Source organism: Macrotis lagotis, chromosome 2, assembly GCF_037893015.1.
Source record: "Macrotis lagotis isolate mMagLag1 chromosome 2, bilby.v1.9.chrom.fasta, whole genome shotgun sequence".
In the NCBI taxonomy this organism is placed as follows: Eukaryota; Metazoa; Chordata; class Mammalia; order Peramelemorphia; family Peramelidae; genus Macrotis; species Macrotis lagotis.
The window spans coordinates 23,621,055-23,637,881 of record NC_133659.1 but is presented as its reverse complement, the minus strand read 5'-3'; the positions used below and the strand labels follow the sequence as shown (position 1 = coordinate 23,637,881).

Here is a 16,827-nt window from a genome sequence, read left to right as displayed (position 1 = left end):
GAGAATGAGCCGCCTGAGTAGGGGGCAATGCAGACAACAATCCAATGACAGATACAAGGAGTTTGCTCACTATTTTCCAGCTCATTTGTCTTAGTCCCAGATCAGTCACTATTTCCATGTTTGCTCAACTGTTCAGATGCTTGGGGAGTGAGACACCTCCTTTTCTGAATCAGAGAATCGTACCTGTTTATTCCCTCCCCCCAACCCCCTGGAAAGTCCTCAATCTTTCATCCTGTTAGAAATAAGAATACCTAATGTCCTGTTTTTATTAAATGACCTTTTTTTCTTTTGGCAAGGCAACAGGGTTAAGGTCACACAGCTGGCAATTATGTGCCTGAGATCACATTTGAACTCAGGTCCTCCTGACTCCAGGGTTGGTGCTCTATCCACTGCACCACCTAGTTGCCCCCATTTGTTTTTAATATATGAAAATCTGTCTCTCCCTGTTTGTTGGGTAATTGGCATGCACTGATTAATAAACTGATATGCTCAGAAGACTGAACCTTTGTTTTCCTCAATCATTTCATCTTTTACCTGCCATAGGCCTCAGATGTTTGCCCTTCATTTTGGAACAGACCATGACATTCAGGGAGGTGATGCCATGACAAGCACATGAACTGGATTTGAATGGGGGGGGGGGGGGGGGGCTGTGCTAAGTCACCTGCCTTACTTTCTCCTCCAGAGTCAGCTGGGTCCAGTGGTCAGATATGAATCAGGACGACTGGAGATGACCCTGGATGTGAGGCAGTCAAGGTGAAGTGACTTGCCCAAGGTCACTTCAAGAGTCTGAGGCTGCATTCGAACTCCTGTCCTCCTGACTCTAAGGTCAGTGCTCTATTCACTGCGCGACCTATTAGGTGAGAGGCCCTGGGCAAGTCACTTCAGCCTGTTTGCCTTAGTTTCTTCAAATAAGGTTGAAGGAAATGGCAAACCACCCTAGTATCTCTGCCAAGAAACCACCCCCCCTCCCCAAAGGGGTCATGAAGAGCCAGGCATGACAGAACATGACTAAACCACAACTGAAAGTATAAAGCCAAAGCCTCATCATTTTGACAATATGATGAAAAATGATGACTGGCTATTATCCAAAATATGGCCCCCTTGTGATCATGTAAGCCACTGTCTTGGGCTGGGCCCTCTGAACGAGTGACAGTAAAGGGCTCTGAACCTACCAGGGATTGTTCTCCATGGGGGAATTTAGAACAAATACACATCTAATCTGAGGGCAGCCAATGCAGCCAACAAGAGACCATGAAATGTCTTAGGGGTAGGGCAGAGTGAGCCCTGCATCTCTTTAGTATTCTCCTTCATTCCACAACACCCCCAGCAGCTACTTACAGCATTCAATGAAGCTAAAGACAGGACAAAACTGAAATAGTCACTACTATATACATCTCTATTCTTCATGAACTTCAGGTTCTCATCTCTCACCATCTAAAAAAGAGAAAATTTTCATTTTTTAATTGGCAATGTTTCAAATCATGACAAGGAGCACATAAGATTCACAAAGTGAAACAAAATCTTGTGGGAAATCCTCTCTGTTTCCAAATACTGTGTCAGCTCTTTTGGATGTAGGCTTGAAAAGGGGGGGAGGTAAGTGGGACCCATCAGAGAATATCTGGCAAGTCCTCCCATCTGCTGTCACTAATAATCACACGCAGAACAAGAGGTCCATGTGGGTGACCCTGATTCTTTCGTGACCTTCAGGCCAGTAGTAAAGAACAATAAAAAGGGGACAGGATGGATGGAAAGAACAGTAGCCTGTGGGCAGTTTTTAGAAGAGCTGCCCCCCCCCCTCCTTTTTACCCTGGAAGGTAGAGAGAACAAGATTCCTGTTTGATAGACGAGGTAACCAGTCAGACAAGGATGGAGACAAGCACCATCCCAAAGGGAAGAAAGCAGACTTTAAACTGCTAATGGGAGAGAGGGTGCTTAATCAATAGTTATTGACTTAAAGGATCAGAAGTAAAATTTGTAACTGAACTCCACCACATCTAATGTTTGTCCCACTAATCTCTAGCGTCCTCCTATGGGAGTTTCTAGATGTAGAAAATAAGCTGACACTGGAGATTTTCCTCTGGTGGTTATGGACATACCTGATATATCCTAACAGGCATTTTTTCCACAAATAATCCTTTTTTTTCTCCTTTTCTAACCAGCTTCGTTAAAATAGACAGACGGTCGTTGTTAGGTCTATGGGGTCGAGGAGATGACTGAGGTGAGATCTCTGGGGAAGATGGAGCTGATCTAAAAAAGAGAGAAGGCTGGGTCAGTAGCTCACCCAGCAGCATCTTGCTGCTCAGGGCTTTTGCACTCACTCCCGAGGGTCCCAGTTCCCTAGGCCCAGACATGGCAACCCCTGGGAGCAGGGTCTGGCTCTGCTGCTTCTCCTGTGATCTGTAACAAGGAGAAAGAGACAGAACAACCACAAGGGCATTCCAGATCTCCGCCTCGGACAAGCCATGGGGACACTGACTGAGCGAACTGTAGAAAGCAGCAGCTCTTTCCTCCCTCCCCCCAGTCCCTGAATCCCCTCCTCTAAAGCATTCCTCTCACATGGAGAGGTTGCCAGAAGAGGACAAGCTCTGGCAGGTCTAATTAAGACGGCAGAGCAATGGCTCAGTGGGTGAGTCACTGGAGAAAGGATTATCATGTGGCCTGGAACAGCAGAGACGCAGCCTGGTCAAAGCACGGGGATGGCACTCCAGATTCCCAGATCACCTGTGGTACACCGCCTTGAATAAGCCATGTTCTGGGGCTCACTCAGGATAGAAAGGTCAGGTCTTGGGGCAGGCAGCTAGGTGATGTACCAGCCCTGGAGTCAGGAGGATCTGGGTTCAAATCCAGCCTCAGACATTTAATAATTGCCTAAGTCACTTAACCCCATTGCCTTAAATAAATTAAATTTAAAAAAGAAAATGGTCAGGTCTCCAATTCAGTAGCAGAAATATGATGCTGGATGTATCCCCTTGTCTGACAAAAATACTGTGAGGCCTTTACAGCAAACTGGAATTGGATCCAGAAAATGAGAAGCCTGCCATTAGCCTCCTCAGGGTCTTGGCAAGCCATGCTAACAAGAAGTGAATCACCCATAAGTGCTGTGCCCACACTGGCAGCACCACAAATGTGCTTACAGGGAGAGGTCTTCAGCCTCCTGGCGCACCACGCTAACACGGCTTTTCTTTGGCAACACTGGTGAGTTCTGGTCAGACACCCTCTGGTAGAAGAGCATATAGGCATTCCAGTATCGCCGGCGTACATCAGGGTATGGGTTTGCTTTGGGACAAGAAATCAAGTAAAAACCATTGTAAAACACCAGAAGTTGCTACATTATCAAATCAACTGTAACTGAGGGGGGCAGAGAGGCCTCTGGTGTGCCTAAGGCCATCCATCCCTCGCTGGCCAGGTGGGAGGAAGAGAAGGAAGGTCCCCAGTTCTGCTTAGTTTCTCTCTAGTGAACACAGGTTCACTCTCCTAGGCTGGCTCAGGGGTCACAGGAGAGGCAGCTTGCAAGCAGGAAGAAGGTCTTTCCCACTCTCTGGGGCATTTCCATGGAAACCTGGCCATCCAGCCACTCCTCTGGGGGCCTATGGATCTCCTTAGCTCTCCTATAATGAGGCTGCACCCTCTCCCAGAGGATGGATAGCTTACTCTTTGTCAAGTGATCCAAGATATTCCCAGCTTTCTATTAAATGCCAAAATGAACGTTATAAGGCCTTTGCCCATTCCACAGAGCTTCCCTCTACAACTCACACTGAAGGATGCTGACCTATTCTCCCAACTGGTCAGATGGGGGTGGGCAGACCGCCTGACTTCTTAGTAATCAATTCTCAATGGAAAGCATCTGCAAATACTCACACTGGTCATACACTTTGGGTCTGTACTCGCCACCGAAACACTCATATTCCAAGGTCTCATCATTCAAATCAAATTCTTCCACCACGGTATCGTTGAACTTATACCATTTCCCTTTTCCACATCCCCTAGAGTCCAAAGACAAGGAGTGAGGTCACTAAAAAAGAGAACATTTTTTCTGTACACGAGGAGTCAGATAAAATTCCTATGCATCAAGCAACTGAATAACAAGATGTACTTATGACAGAAAGGACATTAACACAACTGACTGCAATCCGTGAGAAGTCCTTTGGTAACAAAATAAGAAAAGAGAAGCCTACAGTTATTTGCTTTGAAAGATAGAAAATGGAGCATGTGAGCTGATAGGAGGAAGGGTCATAGTCTTGAAGAAATGACAGCAAGGAGAGAGCAGAGTTTTTGCCACAAGGCAAAGGGAAGAAGAGTTTACCCAAGTGAGCAATGTCTTGGCTCTTTACCTCCTGTCCTTGATGAAAGAATAATAGTGGCCTGCATGGGCCTGGCCGCTGTGCACAATCACACCGACAAGCTCATAGTTTTCAGTGGGGGCCACTTTCTTCCGTGGGGAACCTCCAGAGCCTTGGTCCACATGACGACCATTTTCACCAACATCACAAGATGAGTCCTGGCGAGCCATTCCCGAAACTGTGTAAGGTTCCATGTTTAACATCCAGGGGAACTGTCCAAAAACAAAGACCATAGCTTCGTCTTCCAACAGGTAAAGCAGAGAACATGACCCCCCCCCGCCCCTGCCCAAAAGATGGCAAGTAAGGAAGAGCTAATGCCTTCCAAAAGAGGACAGTCTGAGCAGAGACTTGGGGGACAAGGGCTTAGAGCCTATGCCTACCAAGTCCTCCCCTTCTTTGGGTCTCAGTTTCCTCATGGGTAAAATGGCAGGCCTTAATTCTGGCGCCCTATGGCTGTTGTGAGGAAAGAGTTTTAGACTTCCTTCCTTTCCCTGCCTGTTTTCAGGTGACAAAAGGCCTTCTCCTGGCTGTTTTTAGGAGCTGCTTTCACTGACAAGGTCCTAACCCTGTGGCCAAGAGGTGACAAGCCTCTCCACACATTACCCCGTGGATCCTTCTTGGCAGGACATGAGCTGTCTGAACTTCAGCTGCGTGAGACAGCGTAGAAGATCTCTTGCAATACAGAAGTTTGACCAAGTGTTCTAAGGAGCCTAAACTTGAATTGTATCAGTACATAATATAAACTGGTTTAGCAGAGCCTCTTTCCATGCCTTTCTAGGACTGTGGGTTCTTTGAGAATTCAACAGGGTGAGGACCTGAAGGAAGGAGTAAGAAAAAGAGTCAAGGAAAATACAAATAATAGTAATATAGTTACCCTTATTTGCTCATCATATTTAATAGAGCGTCCACTCTCCCAATCAAATCCAAATCTCATTAGGTGAATTACCAAGACACTGGGCAGAGATTTAATACATGTCCTTTTCACTGTTGTTCTCTGCAAAAAATGTAAAAACCAGTTACCTTTACTAAGAAAATTTCAAAAATAACTGTAAATTAAGTAAAAATCCATGAATCTCTAAGCAGTATACTGATAGCAAACTATGTTGGGGTGGGGTAGGGGAGGTTCTCAGCCTGGATTCTATTGTTTATTACTAGGCAGTCTTGGGGGCAATCACTTCTTTCTGGAGTTCAGGTCTCTCTGGAAAATGATATGGCTGTATTAAATGATCTCGAGCTCTAAATCATGTGATCTTGCAGACCACCCTTCTGAAAGAAGCGAGGAGTTTACGGAGTTCTCTGTCTGGAAGGGGAGGGGGGATATGCCATGTGCCCTGGTGACAATTTCCCAGCTCAAGTCTGACTAATCACAATAAGGGGATGGGAAGGAATTAAAGTGAATAAAAGCCAACTCAAGATTAGCAAGGTAGCCATGTTTCCTAACACCACACATAAATGGAGGGTTCATAAATACAATACCTTTTCTTTACACTTTTCACAGTAATAGGCATTACTCCCCTCTAGAACTTCACCTCTAACAAACTGGTCCAAAGAAATCTCCAGACTCTGACAAGATGTAACACCAAGATTGAGTGCCATGAAAGCTTCTTCTCGTTCATACCTGGAATAGAAAGTGAGGAAGAATTTTGGAAGCTCCACTGAGCAAGAGGAAGTTCCCAGGGGTGGGAATGGGGGTGAGGAAGAAGAGGACACCAGAAGGGGCAGGACAGACAAGGCTGATCAAGAGCTCAAATTTTCAATTGTTAGGGGAAATCTAAGAAAGTACAGCGTTATACAAGAAAAACTCAAGCTAGGTCCCTGAAATCTCAGGCAAACATAACTGATGAGTTCTGGGCAGTGACCCCCAAAGTTGTGGAGAGTGGACCTGGTCTTCACATTGCAGGTCAGTGAACTGGACTCTAAGTCCTGTAAGTTCTAGAATGCTTTATCAAACAGATGGTCAGTGAACAACCTGAGAAGGACTGTTGATCAGCATCTCAGAAAGTGAGATGACCTCAAGACTGGAACACTCCGCTAATTTCAATTTTTACATAATTAAGAACCTAAACAATAGAAATGGAAGAGGAAGAGAACTAGATTAAAATCCTGCTGCTCAAATTTAGACATGTGTGACCTTGGGCTTGCTGAGCCTCCCCTGTCATGTAAAATGAGGAGTTGGACAGCAGGGCCTCTGGGAGTCCTTCCTGCTCTGGATCTATGTATCTGGGCTAAGTTTCCCGGGGTATTATTGTGGAAAAAAGAGAAAAATTCAGGCTAGGTGAATTGAGTCCTGAATGACCACACTCAAAGAATGGCTGCTGGCTGCTTGATGCTAACTCAGAAGATTGAGGCCAGGGACCATCCATATGTGCTACTCAGCAACTTTATCAAGGACTTGGACAAAGTCATAGAGGGGATCAAATATGCAGGAGATAAATAACACATAGACTGAAGGACTGAAGGAACTCACCAATGGCAAGGGACTAGAGAGGCCATCTACTTGAATCTAGGGTGGCAATGAACAAGAATCACCCCTTTACAACGTAGCTGACAAGTGGTCAGCTAGCCACTGCTTCAGAACCACCAGGTGGCTTCTTATTAAATCTCAACTGGCAACTCTGCAATTTATGCGCCTCTGGAGTCAACCAAAAGTATTTCATTTTTTCTTCTGACAGCTCTTCAAATACTGGGAAATAAAACCTTACCACCCCAGGTCCCCCAGGCCAAGAATGTTTTATGGGGTCTAAGGAAATTGTATCCATCCTTATTAAATCTAAAGCCTTCAATGTAGCTTCAACAAAACAACCCAAGCTGAGGGAGGTTTGACCCCAAGGAGGTCATCTGAAAAAGAGCACATGTTTACTAAGAGTCCAAAGTATATGTTACAACAACCTCCTAAGCTAAAGATACTACTCGTTCTTGGGGCAGCTAGGTGGTGCAGTGGAAAAAGAACCAGCCCCCTGGAGTCAGGAGAACTGAGTTCAAATCCGGTCTCAGACACTTAATAATAATTACCTAGCTGTGTGGCCTTGGGCAAGCCACTTAACCCCATCTGCCTTGCAAAAGAAAAAAAAAAGAACTGCTCGTTTTCTACCTTGGGCTGAATTGGGTCCAGATCTGGGGACCACATTTTTAGTAAAGACACTGATAAAGACGAGAGGGAACCTAGGCCAGTCCAGCTACAAGAAGCCTGCTGCAAAGGGCCAAGGGACAGTAGCACAGCAGTATTTCCTTCTCTGAAAAAGCTGTCACAAAGAAGGATCAAATGTGTTCTCCCTGGGCCAAGAGGCTAGGGCTGGTCAGCAGGGAGGTGGAACAGTGGGCTGACCACTAGTGGAATACCACAAAGTGGCCTTGGAGGTCTCCTCTAACTCATTTGGAAGGTGGCCATGAAAACAGTTAGAACACCAAGGTTGGATTACACACTCACTGTTTCCTATAGTGTATTACAAAATGTGATAAAAATTATCATTTTAAGAGAAGGGATATTTTCATCTCTTTCCAATTTATTCCAAATTGCTTTGTACAAAAAGGTTAAAAAAAATTTATCTCAAATTGCACTGTAATAATATAGACATAGGGGAAGTGAATAAGTCTCTGTGCTGAGCACTTTACAAATATGTCATTTTTCTTCACAACAGTTAGGGAAACTGATGCTGACAAAAGTTAAATGATTTGATAAACAGCACCCAAAATTTCTAGGTAAGACAGTATTCTTTAAAAATATGCATTTTAACTCACCTTTATGCTTAAGATTGTGACAAGGTTAAAATCTTAAAAATCCTAAAAGTAACATTACAACTGTATCAGTGAAGTAAAATCTTATTAGTATGTGAGAAGCTATGAATCTCACTAACCTGTGAGGACAGTCCTTACATATCTTCTGATCAGAGTAGATTCCCTGGAAAGTATTCTTAAATATTTGATCTCGACCAATTTTCTGTTGAAAATAAGAGTAAACAATATTAGTTCTGTTCCCTGTATTTAAAGGCTAGTGTGACTTGATTAGTCTGGCTAAAACAAATCATTTCATTGCACTATCAAGATGCCAACAAGATCACATCTGCTAACTTTCACTCATATAAATTCTATGCCACCACTGTAAGGCTGTGTGCTCTACTGTCAAAGGATGGAGATGATGGAATCACCAGAAACACCCCATTGGGCTCAAAGATGGAGAGGGAGACCATGACACTATGATGCCTGGGCCACCATGCCGATCTGGTCTGGTCTCCTGGGACACAGTGTTTTTTCATCACTGCAAACACCTGATTTTTCTGAGTCAGGTTTGCTTTTTTTTCTTTTAAATATTGTACAAAATTTCTAAAACTTTCTGGAACTGAAATGAGCTATTTCATAATATACCAATTTCTTTGTCATAGAAAGTACCCAAGTAGGGGTTGTACTTACTACTTGTCAAGAGTGTTAGGGAGGATAGGGGTGGCTAGGTGGACCAGTGGATAGAGCACTGGCCTTGCAGTCAGGAGTACCTGAGTTTAAATCTGGCCTCACTTAATAATTACCCAGCCGTGTGGCCTTGGGCAAGCCACTTAGCCCCATTGCCTTGCAAAAAAAAAAAAATGTTAGGGAGGGGAGTCTTGAACTAAGAAGAGAACTGGATTTTGGGGGGAGGAAAAGATGGGGAGGGGGAGATTATAAATTTAGATTAATTAGATAATTAGATAAATTCAGATTAATAGTTATTCTATTGGTCTGACCTAAGGATGCTTTGATAAATTCTGAGCATCACACACATAGTTCATGCTGTTCTTTAGTTGATAGCTATTCATTTTTTTTTAAACAAAACAAAAACTCATTTTAAGGGTACAGTTTCTATTTGGACTAATATGATTGATGAAAACAGCTGCTAGGTTCACTAGGAATCTTGAAAGAGAAGTACAACTTAAAGGGAGTACATTCCCCTTAGGGTTCCCCCAAAGCAGAGGCAGATGGGAGGGTGTGTAAGAAGAACAATGACTTGGAGGCCCTTGGAAGAGTTCTGAACCTGGAGCTGTCCCTCTCTAGAACTCAGTTGGGCTGGATTCAATTCTCTCATGTCTCTTGAGCACTACACATCCAGGGAGGTGTGCCTGCCTGACGGTTCCATTTGATCCTTAGGACAGTTCAGAACATAAGTAGGCCAGGCATCATAACTCATTTTATAAAAGAGGAAGTCAAGATTCAGAGCAGGTGAATGACCAGCCCCTAGTCCTAGAGATAGCAAGTGCCAGAAGTGGGACATGGAGGGCAGTCTACTCTTAAGTTTGGATTTTTTTTTTGCAAGGCAAATGGGGTTAAGTGGCTTGCGCAAGGCCACACGGCTAGGTCATTATTAAGTGTTTGAGACCAGATTTGAACCCAGGTACTCCTGACTCCAGGGCCAGTGCTTTATCCACTACGCCACCTAGCAGCCCCATAAGTTTGGATTTCTTATAACGACACTACATTTACTCTTGAAAAATTAGGTTCAGATAGTTTTTTGAAGGTAGTTTTAAAAATTGGAAAATGAAGAGTTTATTACCTTGAGGTATTCATCCATCTGATCAATGAGACTAGTAAAGAATTCATATGCATCCTGTTGTTCTCGAACATAAAGTTCTTTGTTCCACATCTTGAAAATCTATTTAAAAGGCATTAGATATGTTTTAAAAAAAGATTTCTCTATAAATTTATCCTTTGGTTTATATACACAAAACAAATAAAAATGGCTATGAATGAATGAGTCCTGCGGAAAAGGATCAAGTCATCCCAGTGGATCACAAGATGACCAAGCAGCACCAAGGAGAAGCTGTTTCCCTGGACGGTCACCATTGCTCCCTGCTATCCATGGCTATGTGTGCTGGACTCTTTGGGGAAGGAACCAGCATAGCTGGGAAGTGGATGGCAGAGATGGCAGACAAGGACATTCTTGTGAATCCAGGCCCCCAAATCTGCAGCTCTGCACTGCTAACTAGCTGCACTAACCACAAAAGAGGAAACTCAGATTTCACACAAGTAAACATGATCAGAACCTTCTGGAAGAACACAGTGTTGTGATCTACATGTCTCGAGAAACAGGAGAAGAACCACAACAATGTACAAATCATCAGGTACACTCTGGGGCAAAGTAAAGATGCACAGGGATTACAAAGACCCACAAAATGGACTATTTTGATACACTGACTTTTAGGAGGGAAGAAGTCCCAAATGGTGTGTGTGATGAGTGACCAGTCTAATTTTGCTGAAATTGTGAGCCAGCACCCCTGTGCACCAAAGTAGGAAAATAAATAACATTAAGACAAGTACCTTCCAAAAATTTTCAGGAACATAGTATTGCAGTTTGCTTTCCATCAAATGCCCAAAGAGGGACTGGACTTGGTAGAACACACTATCATCTGGATTGTCCATGTCGTCATCAACGGAAAGTAAAGACTTAATAAGGAAAATATGAAGTTAAACGCTTTGAGCTTTTAAAAAGATCTCCTTCCTCCCTGTCCCCCGCAATCAAAACAAGTCAGCTTCTCCATGGGTCCAGGTCCTTCATTTCCACCAGGAGGAGGGAGCCTCTAGAATTGTGGTCGGTGGATACACTGATCCTTAGTGCTCCTACTTCTGAAATTTCTTTCTTTCTGTTTTGTTTTTTCTTTAGGTTTGTACAAAGCAATGGGGTTAAGTGGCTTGCCCAAGGCCACACAGCTAAGTCATTATTAAGTGTCTGAGACCGGATTTGAACTCAGGTCCTCCTGACTCCAGGGCCAGTGCTTTATCCACTGCACCACCTAGCCGCCCCCGAATCTTTCTTATGACCTAACAGGAGCATCTTAAAAAATGTGCCTTTTCAATAGTTCACACCCGACTGAGGACTTGGAGGATTGAAAGGGCCCCCCAGAGACTGCTGCTTGAGGATTTCTGCCTCATCCACTCTCATCAGCTTTTCCTGACCCTGCAGCTTGTACCAAGAATTCCTGGTTCTATCATCTAAGGCTAAACTTAATGGGTCTAATCTCTCTGCCTCTACAAGACAGGGCCCCAAATCCCTGACGACATGATCCTGCCCTGTTCTTCCTGCTTTGAACTTTTTCTAACCATGCTCAGGTTCTTTACATGGCTTCCTGTATAATGATTCAAGGTCCTTATTCATCCTGGGTGTTCTCTGAAAGATAACTCCAACGCACCAATCCTCCAGATTGTTTGCCAATGGCAAAGGATGGTGGGAACATCTCAGAACTGTTCCTGAAAGCTCTGTCTCTCCTAATGAAACCCATGACTGTTAGTTTTTTTTGGCTTTCACGTTACACTGCAAACTTATGTTGTACTTGCAGTTCACTAAGATCACTAGATCTTTTTCAGTGAAACTGATGCCTATCTAATGACTCCCCCATCAGTTGTTGTGGAGTCTATTAGTTTTTTTGGTACCCAAATGTAAGACTTCAGTATTAAATTTAAGCAAATATTCTAGTCTGTTAAGAGCTCTACTGGACCCCAACTGTCATCCTGATCCCTATCCTGGCATTTATTCAAGTTTCTGATGAGCACGGCTATTCCATCCACTAAAGATGACCTGCGAGCACTTGTCAAAACTTTGGTCAGTTCTGCTTCTCTCTGAATGTATCATGATCTAACACTTGTCTCTTCATCCCACAGAGATCAGAAGTCTCACTGCACTTGGACCCAGAGGTCTCTTCCCAGATTTTTCACTTGCCAGTGGACTCTGCTTTTCTAATCTGTAAAATGCGTGTTCAAAAAAACAGTTTTTTCATCTCACAATGAGTATCAATTATGACAACAAACACAATTTGGAAAATAGTTCTGATGAAGTTAAAGGGTAAATATCATGGTGAATAGTCCCATCACTATAATTTCACTGAAATTTCAGTCCTTGAGTGGGCAAATGGTGTTGGTGAAAAAGTATCCTAGATATGTTTTAAAAAAAGATTTCTCCCAAGTTCAAAAACAGTTCTATTATTTGCTAATCTGAGGTCTGGGAGGTCATATCTGAGAGAACCTCCAATTCTGAAATTATGTAAGATCTTTTAAAAGAGAACAATTCTATCCATCAGAGATTCTTAGACTTATAATTATAGAACAGTGATTTTTTTCCAATTTACAGTCATGGAATGTTAGAGGAAATACCAATGCTAATTTTGGAATTAACAGATGACTGCATGAAGTACCTGCCACCTAGGCAGCATATTGAGCAACAGAAAAAAGAATGAGACTTATACAGACTTGTTTTAGTCAAAATATCAAGAATTAAGGTAAGAAAGGCAATACACCTCAGGAAGACCAGGCTGCATATAAAGTTGCTGGAAAACCGCATTCATGTAGCAGGTAGCACCACCATTCTTGAGTCCCACGAATCCTGAGGGAGAGCGGCTGTCCACTGGGGGCAGATACTGGGGGGGGAAGAGAGGTGGGGGGGGAGTAGGTCATTGGCTGTGAGGGAGAATCAAGGTATTTTCAACACCACCTAAGAACCCCCTTCAGAGCTCATCATCTAGAAGATAGTGATATCCTTTAAAATGCCCACATCCCAGGTCTGTAAGCAAAGGGCCTTGAAAACCATCAAGTGCACTGGAAATATGAGCCACTGTTGTTTTCCCATCAAAGATTATACATTCAAAGCACCAATTACTGAATTCCTTCTAATTCTGCATTTCTGCTAGGTAATTATTAAGTGTTTGAGACCAGATTTGAACTCAGGTCCTCCTGACTCCAGGGCTGGTGCTCTATCCCCTGCGCCACCTAGCCACCCCCATCACACGCCTAATTAATACCAGAGGCAGGATTTGAACTCAGGACTTCCTCACTTCGAACCCAGAGCTCTACCTGTTCTGGCATATTTTGCAACAGCAGCAGCAGCAGCAGTTAGCATTTATAGACTCACATTTCCTGCCACATAAGCACGTAACATATCTCAGATACTCACATCAAACTCCTTGGTGAGAGCAGGATCAGGTTGATGATGCATAGAGAGCAGCTCTTTTGTAATAATCTGAAGATTGGAGGGTGAGCTATCGGCCAACATCACCAGAACTTCATAGGCTGCCAACCGACTGTTTACAGTGCTACATCTAAAAAAGGAAACAATGAGTGGTCCATTTCAATAACAAGTGACCTATATTGTTTATACATTTAAAAAAATGAATCTCCTTATTTTCCTCAGGCTGGAAGTATAGGGGTTTAACAGAGCCCATGGAAATTTTGACTTGCTGTTTCTAACCTGGTCTAATTTGCCTCTCCTGATGCAGCCAAGTGGAGCCCAGCTCAGGGAGGATATATTCATATCCAATTGAGTGTGGACCCCTGATTAGCTGGTTCTGCAATAACTCAGAACTCCTGAGCTCCAGATATAAATATTCTTTTTTTTTTCTTTTAAGATTTTTCAAGGCAACGGGTGGGGTTAAGTGGCTTGCCGAAGGCCACACTGCTAGGTAATTATTAAGTGTCTGTGGTTGGATTTGAACCCAGGTACTAATGACTCCAAGGCTGGTGCTCTATCTGCTACGCCACCTAGCCAACCCCTAAATATTCTTTTTAAAAATCAAATGGACATTTGAAACATAAAGCACAGCAGTAACAATTTACAAAGAAAGATTAAGTTATTGGATACTAGATAATAAACTTCAAGATAACAGAATTTGCCTTATCTTTCTATCTTCCACATCACTGAAATCAAAGTAGGCAGCAGGCACATAAGAAATGGTCACAGAACTGAATGCATGGAATCCAAAGAGAACTGTAACATCCTGATTAACAATCTCATTTTGGAGTGTCAATAAAAAAGCCTCTTTGTAAAGCAGTCATATTACAAGAAATAAGTGAACTTTCCCCAATTCACCTGGATTATAATGGTTTATTACCAATAGTGTTGGCCTGTACCTGCTTTATAGAGAAAATGTCAATGAGATGTGAACAGCTAAGGACTTGATAAGTATACTATGTGAACAAATCCTGTGCTATTAAAAGCAAGGCAGGCATCAGTACCAAATAGCACAGTCAGTGCTGATACTTTAACCCTAAAAAAAAGGAGGTAGAAGAAACAAATTTAGAAATGACACTTTTTAAAAATCACTTTAGATAGTGCATTCAATTCAAAGGATAAGGTCATTAATTGGTTTTCTAAATGTTACTTAAAAATGGCAGAAAAAGATAAATCAAGGTCCAGATTTTATTAAAAATAAAAACAATACAAGAAAATGTGGTTAAAATAGCTTAGAAGCTAACTTTCCCTGAGCCTGCAGGACACTATTACTCAAGCACAGTGACTGCAGGGACCCCAGAGGACCTATCTAATCTAACTTGCTCCTAACCAAGAGCCTTTTTGCCAAGTTTGAGACAAGTGGTCCAGCACTACCCTATGGAAGGGAGACCTTCACTTGAATGTTGTGGTACAGGCTCCAAGAGACCAGTTTTAAAATCAAAATTGAAGTATATTTAACGATAGCTTTCTAGAGTATTGTTAATTTCCTCACATGAAAAAAAGGGAATGGTAATTTCTGCATTATTGCACCTTTTGATTATGATAGCAAAGAAATACATACAGCATCTTTAAGAAAGAAGCTTCAAAAGGTTATAGTAAAAAAGTGTTTCATGATGAAACTGCTTATCTGTACTTATGAGCAAAATTAACTTTTGGGAAAATATCTCACCTTTCAGGAATAAAGGATAAATGATTCATGATTAATTCAAGAAAGGAACCCCTGAAGTAGTCACATGCATTTGAATTTACACTACTTGAAGTTATAATTATGTAAAATATGGTAACAGGTTCCAGCACAATAGAAATATGCAGATCTAATAAATAATGTGACCACTTCAGGAGGTTCATTATTCAGACTAATCAGAACCTAGCTAAAGGAGAAGACATTTAATTAAAAAAAAAAGCTAATTGCTACTTGATACTCCTCTTAAACATCCTGTTTTCTTACAGGTAACTGAGGACCTCTTGGGTCATTAATAACAAATAAAGGTTAAGCTCTTATTGCAATTTCTTTGGCTTCCTGTGCAGTAGCTCAGATGTGTTAAAAAGGTCTACCCAAAACTTTATTACTCTAAAGACAAGAGTTACAAGTTAGAACTTTTCCCCAACTAAACATAATGTGCATTTTTCCATACTTTGGATGAAAGTCCTGTTGACTTATGGCAGCACTGCCAACTGGAGAATGACTATTTAAAATAATCCTAGAAGCCCGGAAAAGGAAGTCATCCAATAAAGGTTTGATAAGAGATGACCCTGAAAGAGAGCAGATTATTCACAGTGAGAACAAACCAAAAGAAATCTCTGAATTGAGTAAAAAGAACTATCTTAAACACACAACTTCCAGGTTCCACTGATAGAGAAAAACATGTCAACTATACTACTGTGTAGATCTGAAAGAAGAGTGGGAGAGCATCGCTTTCTACTCTCCCATTTCATGGATCAAGGCCAGGGAAATAACCTCAAGGTCATAGGAATGAAGCTGCATGCATGCCACTTTCATCTAGGTTTTCTAATTCCAACCCCTTCTTTTTTTTGATTAGGCCAAGGTTTCACTGACTAATAAATATACCAAAGGAAAATTAGATTCTATTTTTTCTTGCCATTTTAAGTTGTGTTATCAGTCACAAATAACATATGCCATACCAAGTTTTAAACTGATCTGCACCAAAGATCCATTTAATTTCCTGCTACTTGAAGCACCAATTTTTACTGGACTACTTAGTACCCACTCATTTTATTTTCCCAAAATAGATACTAACCTACAATACAAGTTGAGAACGGAAGTAATAAAAATAATAAATACCAAGCATTTCTTTCTCTGCTCCACATAGTGAAAGGAGGGTCTTGATGAGTCTTAAATGTCCAGCTAATAAAATATTGTCTGCTTCACTAGTTTCACATTCAGCTGTACGATTAGGCTCAAAATTATCTAGCCAAGTAATTTCATCTTCTAGCATAGTAGCTGGACTGATCTTTAACTGATCCATTTCTGAAGCTAGAAAGGGAAAATAAGTGTAAAAAGAAGTCATTTATAAGAACTGAGTTCCTAATTGTCAAGTTACAGGAATCACTGGTTGGCACTTTGAATTCACTGTGTCACAGAACTTTCCCCCCCACTAGACAAGGCTTGCTTTCATTTCTTTTTTCTTTTCAGGTGCGGGGAGAAGGGGATGGGGAATGGGGCAGTGGGATTAAGTGACTTGCTCAAGGTCACACAACTAGTATGTATCAAGTGTCTGGGGCTGGATTTGAACTCAGGTCCTCCTAACTCCAGGGATCATGCTTTATCCACTGCCACCCAGCTGCCTCTATCTAGGCACTCCCTCAGATGGCAAACACAGCCTAGACATTCTTTTCTTTTTTTTTAGGTTTTTGCAAGGCAAATGGGGTTAAGTGGCTTGCCCAAGGCCACACAGCTAGGTAATTATTAAGTATCTGAGACCGGAGTTGAACCCAGGTCCTCCTGACTCCAAGGCTGGTGCTTTATCCACTATGCCACTTATCTGCCCCAAGCTTAGACATTCTTAA

The 16,827-nt window shown here is 42.3% G+C and overlaps 1 protein-coding gene across 1 annotated transcript in view; it reads right to left on the bottom strand.

Moving 5' to 3' along the window:
- USP24 (ubiquitin specific peptidase 24) overlaps nt 1-16,827 on the bottom strand; it is a 140,952-nt gene that overhangs the window by 23,858 nt on the left and 100,267 nt on the right. The window contains exons 40-53 of the mRNA XM_074221344.1: nt 16,103-16,294; nt 15,435-15,552; nt 13,246-13,390; nt 12,593-12,712; nt 10,623-10,748; nt 9,859-9,957; nt 8,195-8,277; nt 5,817-5,958; nt 5,215-5,334; nt 4,332-4,552; nt 3,859-3,983; nt 3,135-3,276; nt 2,097-2,247; nt 1,339-1,434 (exon numbers count right to left, since the gene is read on the bottom strand). Of these exons, the coding sequence (XP_074077445.1) occupies nt 1,339-1,434; nt 2,097-2,247; nt 3,135-3,276; nt 3,859-3,983; nt 4,332-4,552; nt 5,215-5,334; nt 5,817-5,958; nt 8,195-8,277; nt 9,859-9,957; nt 10,623-10,748; nt 12,593-12,712; nt 13,246-13,390; nt 15,435-15,552; nt 16,103-16,294 (1,880 nt within the window). The remainder of the gene's footprint in view (nt 1-1,338; nt 1,435-2,096; nt 2,248-3,134; nt 3,277-3,858; nt 3,984-4,331; nt 4,553-5,214; nt 5,335-5,816; nt 5,959-8,194; nt 8,278-9,858; nt 9,958-10,622; nt 10,749-12,592; nt 12,713-13,245; nt 13,391-15,434; nt 15,553-16,102; nt 16,295-16,827) is intronic.